Source organism: Mesocricetus auratus, unplaced genomic scaffold, assembly GCF_017639785.1.
Source record: "Mesocricetus auratus isolate SY011 unplaced genomic scaffold, BCM_Maur_2.0 Super-Scaffold_100003, whole genome shotgun sequence".
NCBI lineage: Eukaryota > Metazoa > Chordata > Mammalia > Rodentia > Cricetidae > Mesocricetus > Mesocricetus auratus.
The window spans coordinates 94,980,983-94,987,583 of record NW_024429188.1 but is presented as its reverse complement, the minus strand read 5'-3'; the positions used below and the strand labels follow the sequence as shown (position 1 = coordinate 94,987,583).

At 36.4% G+C, this 6,601-nt stretch overlaps 1 protein-coding gene across 1 annotated transcript; it reads right to left on the bottom strand.

Moving 5' to 3' along the window:
* Positions 1–4,345: 4,345 nt before the first annotated feature.
* Positions 4,346–6,284, bottom strand: Prr32 (proline rich 32). The gene is made up of 2 exons (XM_005076836.3): positions 6,141–6,284; positions 4,346–5,326 (listed from the first exon to the last, which is right to left on the bottom strand). The coding sequence occupies exons 1-2, from the start codon at positions 6,158–6,160 to the stop codon at positions 4,492–4,494; spliced, it is 855 nt and encodes a 284-aa protein (XP_005076893.1). The 5' UTR covers positions 6,161–6,284; the 3' UTR covers positions 4,346–4,491.
* Between the last annotated feature and the right edge of the window lie 317 nt (positions 6,285–6,601).

The window sequence follows — 6,601 nt, the reverse complement described above, 5'->3', positions numbered from 1 at the left end:
TATCTTCACATTGACCAGTTATGGGTCTCAGTGTTGATCCTCATCTACTGCAAATAAAACTCTCCCAGATGATGACTGGGAGGTATGTTGATCTTCTGTGAGATATAATGAAGTCTTCAGATGTCTGTGAGAATTCACAAGGTTTAATTTCATTTCAGAAGTGTAGCAACATATCTGATGTTAGGGAGGTGGCTCAGTGGGTAGAGCTATTACAGTACAAGTATGAGGAGAGGAGTTTGGATACCCTGCAATCAAATGAAACTGAATCAAACTAAGTTTCAGCACGACAAAGTAAACAATCAGTGAAGTGACACCCTGAAGAATGAAACAAATTATTGAAAATTAAGCATATGACAAGAGGAATGTATCCAGAAAATATAAGCAATTAAAAAATCAATAATACAAATACAAAAGATCAATGTAAAAACGTAGCCACTAGTCTCAAAAGACATTATGAAGCCACATGTTGCCAACAGATAAAAATGCTTAGATTACTTATTATTAAGGGAATTCAAATCATCAAGGAGCTAATACTTTTTCCAGTAAGAATGACTATTATGAAATCTATTAAAAGCAATAAGCATCTAAGTAAAGGTGGAAAAGGAAAACACTTATGATTGCTGATAAGATTGTAAATTATTACAATTTTATGGAAAGCAGCATGGGGAGTTCTTTAAAAACTTAAATCCAAGATTCCTATATTTTTCTGAATTCTTGCTAATTTCATATATATGAAAAGTATATGAAATGAGTATATTGAAGAGACATGTTCATTTTTATGTTCATTAGGGCACTCTTCACAATAAACAAGAACTGCAAACAAACTATCAATCAACATAATTTGTAAATGAAATATTGTAATTATGTAGAACAAAATAATATTCAGTCAGACAAACTGTAAAAGCCCATAATTTTTACCAGCTGGGAGAAACTAGCATGTATGACATGAAAAAATCAGGTCTAGATAAATAATCTTACTTGTAAACATGATCTAAATAAATTAGTGTGATTAAAGCTGAGAGAACTGAATGCTGAATTCCAGGAGCTGGGTAGAATAATAGGGAGAAGCTACCTTGGAAATGTTTACTCAATGGGTACTAGATGATAGAACTGTTTTGCCAGTCCCTTGCATGATGGATTAGGTATAGATTACGATTACACACAGCATTTCTTAGAAGAAAATATGTGTAATGTTCTGATATATAATATATGCCTATGCAAAAAACTATATGAAACCCCATTAACATGTCCAGATTTATGTTTTCATGTCAGTTAATATAACTGAGTTCTCAAGTCTAAGATTTATTTGATAAATACTATATAATTTTAAATAAATATAATACTATAATTCCCACTATTATAGACAAAAGAGGAAAATGCATGAAGCACAGACTTGTAATTTCAGCTCTTTGGAGAATTATGAGAAGTTTTATTTCAAACCTGCACTGCATTATGCCATGTGAGTAAAACAACAACAAATAAAAAGAGTACCAACACAGAAAAGTAGAGAGACAAAATGGTGATTTAAGTCAATTTCATAATATAATTATGTATTTGGTACTTTCAGTTGTAGTTCATAAAGTATTCATGCAAGATACTGGGATAGCTATGGAATTGCCCTGACAAGACATAGTAATTTTTGGTTGTCTAAAACTTATTTGGTTCCTTGTTTAACTAGTGAACTTTAATGAGAATCACTTAACTCAGATATATATTTAGAACCTTTAATAGTTCATAATCCAACACCATTGTTATAGTACAATATGACAGTTATAGAGTGAACTCTGTCCTCTTTATAAAATCACAAACCGCTTGTTTACTAACCGAAACTACTCACAGTGGATGTTATGTTTCTATGACACCAAACTTAAAACTACAGAAAATATAAAGTAGTTGCTATTGTTTACTGTTCACGTTAATTTTCTGAAGACTGAGATATAATTTCAACATCATCCCACTTTAGAGAATGTGTAAGCCTTAATGGTTTTAATCTTCGGAATTTAATACTTTCATTTTATGTGCTTTGATTAGAAGCATGTACACATGTTATATTATTAATGGTGAAAATACTTAGAGTTATTTCATGTTGTACTATAAAACTCTCATAGTATATAGGATATTAAAATTTGATTGGCTCAATGTATGACTAATCATACAAGGAGAGCTATATAAACAGTTTAATATAGCTTTTCTTGTGACAGTGATTAATACTTAATACTTACCCCATTCTCATTATTATGAGAAGAAAGATCCACTTTTTTGTACTTATTTTCAAATTTGCATTCATGAACAGCTCAATCACAGAGTAAGATGGAAAATATGTACATGGTCAAGAGAGTTAAATGTCTTACACTGTGAGTACCTTTCATATTGCAACAAGATTAATATTGGCTTAGAAGGAATCAATAACTTAGAAATTACAATTTCAAGGTAATTCATCTGCTTTGATTTTTTTCACTGTAATAGCAACGTGGCTCGTGATTCTTTACAAAAGCCATGAACAAAAACAAATATTTTTATTTCCCTTCATGAGAGAACAGAAGTCCAGCTTTATTTGAGAGTTGAATTCATTGAAGCCTGATATGTAGGCACTGAGCTCTAAATAAACTAAAGAAAACACACTTATCCTGTAATGCAGAAGCAAAAAATAAAAACACAATGCCTCATTTTGCTGATAGTTATTCTTTGATGCTTACTATGTGTTCAGTGTTCAGAAATGGCACAGAAAATAATAAGCACATAAAAAGTGTTAAGAGAGGGAACCAAGTTGAAAAAGAACAGAATGCTCTGCGGTGCTTTCTTATTACAGTGAATTTGTCATATATGGCTGTAATTTGCATAGAGTAGTTTTGAGCATGTATTCAGAGTGTTTCCTTTGAGAAGGAAAGGAGATCCTTGCCTGCTGTCATTCAGCACACTCTGGCAGTTCTCTGGAGAGGCAGCACTGGCTTTTAGACAACAACTTGATTTCTTGTCAAAATATCTTTTAACATCTGCCTCAAAAATATTTTTATGACAATAAGCATGCCCAAGTCTCCTGCTCAATAAGCCTGAAAATTCAATAAGTGTTTGGAATGCTGAGACTAAGCTACCTCACAGTGAGCAGCTGTCAAACAATTTGCAGAATATTCCTGCTGACCTGGCCACAGCGAACTGATGGAATTCTGCCAGCTTCAAGACATAAACAGGGAGGAGGGAAAGCCGTTATGCTCCATGCAGATGTTCCCGCTCACCATAACACTGCAGGCTGCACATTTAGTGTGACCTAGTATGAAATAAAGGAAGAAAAAGAAACACCAGGAATCTTTGTGGGTTTTTTTGGGGGGGTTGCAGTTGCAAGGAACCTAATATCAGTATTAAAAATATATTAATGTTTTTACTTGTGAATAGGTGTCGTCTGAATCAGCAGTTTATGCCAGCTTCTAGTTACTACATTACATATAGAACTTCATGTGAGACAAGCTCATTTTAAGTTTTCCTTGGAAATATTTCCAATTTAGTCATTTTATGCAGTGTCACTAGATTTTAAGATATATTCCTAAAGAGTATACTAAATTACTGTGTTCAAAATGGACATCTTTATATTCTATATGCTGTGCTGATATCAATGTTACTTAATTTGCCATATATTCTGTTTGGGTGCTTTGGTATACTTTCAAATATATCTTTATAATATTGGTGCTGTAGCAAATATAAAAGTACTCAATAAAATTCTTACAGAATATTTGCATTTACAATTAAAATGATCATGTGACTGTCTTTTATTCTAAAAAAGGATGCAAAATCTTATGCTGACTCTCCCTAATGTTATCCCTAGAATTTTGCATATCAAAGTATATAACTGTCTTAGCAAAATTGAAAACTTGAATGACAGATCCTAATTCAAGCAGAATCTCTGCTCTAGGACTTTCCCAACCTCACTTTCCTGGTTTCGTTCTTGTTTAGCTAGACTCTTCTTTTATCTGATCAGGAGATGTTTATTTCTGCCCAGGCAGCTTGGAGGGTAGATTTAAGTTGGATATGACCAGTATACATTTTTCCACATGTCTCATTATATGGTTCGTGCATATTTCCTGATTGTGTCAATTGTAGCCAGCCTCTAGGAAACTTACTGTAAATCACTAATCTGCATCTGAGCAGCCATTCTATCTTTAGGTATGCTGAAATGACCAACTCTAGACTTGGCCTAACAGGGTCCCAGTTTCTTCTTTCCACATAAGCAAACAGTGCTAAAGATTTAAGTAAGCTATGTAGGAACCACTGTTACACATCTGCACCAATTTCTTGAAATATAGAAAACAAAACATATGGCTTTGGATTTAAAGACAAAAAGATACAACATTCAAAATTTTGGACTCTTTATTAAACATAAGGCACTTTGGTGCTAAACAAAATGTCAGATAGTAGGGAATTTCATATATGAAGAAAAATTAGTAACTTTCAGCTCTTCCCCCAACGCTTTCTCTGGCCCCTTTACTGCATGCAAACCCTCTAGTTTAAGTATGGAGGAAGGTGCATTGCTCGCGTGTTAAAATGAAAGAAATAAGGGAAGAGAGGTGAACCAAATCCCAGGGGAGAAGCAAAAGGAGTGGGCATCACAGGAAATGGGTTGAATGCTGGCGATTGAGGTGGCATGAAGCAATGAGCAGTAGAGCAATGTAAGCCTGGAACATTGGTTGACAAATGGAGAGGAGGTCTCTGCTGCCAATTATCCATTGGGTGCCTTGGGCTTCCCAGTGGGAAAGAAACATGAGCCAGCCTGCCCTTGTATGCCATTCTACCATTTCCTGGAGTCACCTCCATCATTATCCCCGATCTAAGTGTAGGGACGTATGGAGGGCCTCGTGACTGTGGGCCCCTTGGTGGAAAGAGCCCTTGGGGTCTAGGCACAGGCATATATAACTTTGAGCTACTGCCACTTTTCTCAAGAGCCCCACTACCAACTCTTGGGCCTCCGATCATCAGTGTCATCGGGCTTGCAGAGACTTCCTGGGACATATTAATAGAATCATATCCCTTCTTGCTCTGGCTCTCTAGGCCCTTTGAGCTGTTTACTTCTGCTGTTGCTAGGAACTCTTCCTCAATAGCAGGTGTTAGTGCAAAAGGGTATCTCAGAGCTCTTGGATTTTCAGGAATGCGGGCTCCTGCTCTTGGCACAGCGATGTGGTGTCTCAGGGAGACGCTAGGGGGTGCCCAAATCTCCACATCATCTTCATCATCCTTCAGCACAGAATTCAGACACCCGAGTGGCACATTGTGGCGTGTCTCCCTGCTTCCATTTTTGTCCACAGGTACCATTATGTATGAACGGCTATGCCCTCCAAGCCTTGCAAAAACAGAAATCAAAATTTAATTGAAATAGAAATGCATTTCCCAGAAAATATTTCAAGCACGTGATTAGATTCCTGGAACACACAGTAAATAAAGCAGTACAGGCTTTTTCCCTCTTCTGTATAGTCAAGCAAATACTTTCTTAGCCTACAGACCTCCCCCATGTTCCCACAAGTCCCTTTAGAAACAGATTACACGATCACGAATAATGGCTTGCCTATATGCCTTTCAATTCCATATTAGTCAAAGGTAGTAAAAAAAAGCCTATATGGACTAGTTGGCTTCCTAGTTGACAGAAAATAGGAGCTCTTTCAAGTCCTTGTACGATCTATAACCCACTAAGTCCAGAATTCAGATTCTGGCAGGAAAGTTTTAAGAAGTCTCTGGGGATTGGCGGCAGGGACACAACACTGCTTTCTTTCACAGAAGTCAAAGAAACTTTAGTTGTTCTCTTTGAACAGTCTGCTTTTTTCTTCATAATGCACCACACATTCAAACCAAATTTTATTCAGATTTCTTTCTTTTCATTTAATCCATACCAGAGTCTGTTAGAGTAATAATTTCCTCGTGCCTTAGTTCCACTGTTTAGGGCTTTGTAACTTATTTCAAACATACACTTAAAATCATTAAAGCTTTATCCTCTTAAAAACAGTATTCTTGTCTACAGTAACATTCTTCATACTTTTGCCTGTGATCCCCACCAATACCACTTTTGACCCTCTTGTCCCTGCCCAAGTCACAAAGTATTAATACTCAAATAGTCGTTTGCTTTCGAATTTGAACTGAGTTGTACTCAGTCCCATACTTACGCATTTTCAGTACAAGCCATATGTGAAGAAGATCAAGACCACCTTCATGAGGTGGTGGAACAAAGCAGCTGAACGTCCTCCCCAGCCGGCTAGTCTGGAGAGTTGATTCTTGCTTCTGCCTCAGAGAGGTTTGGCAACTGAAATGAAGGCAGGAGCCAACTGCTCTAGTCTACACTCAGAGTCCTGCTAGTGAAGTCATCAGTTGCTAGGCAAAGGAGGGAGGCAGGCAGACAACAGGGAAGGGGGAAGGGATAAATCTGTATACTCCTTTGAAGCTAAATGTGGAACTGTTTTTGGCACAGTAACAGTTGGGCATGAAAGACATTTCCTAAATCCACTGTGCTGCAGACCAGTTGGAATGACAAGTCATTTAAAAAAGATTTTAAAAAGTCATGGAGGCACACTCCATTTTCCTTCTTTAAAAATTCTTACTGTTTTTAGTTAATTTATTTTATTTTACA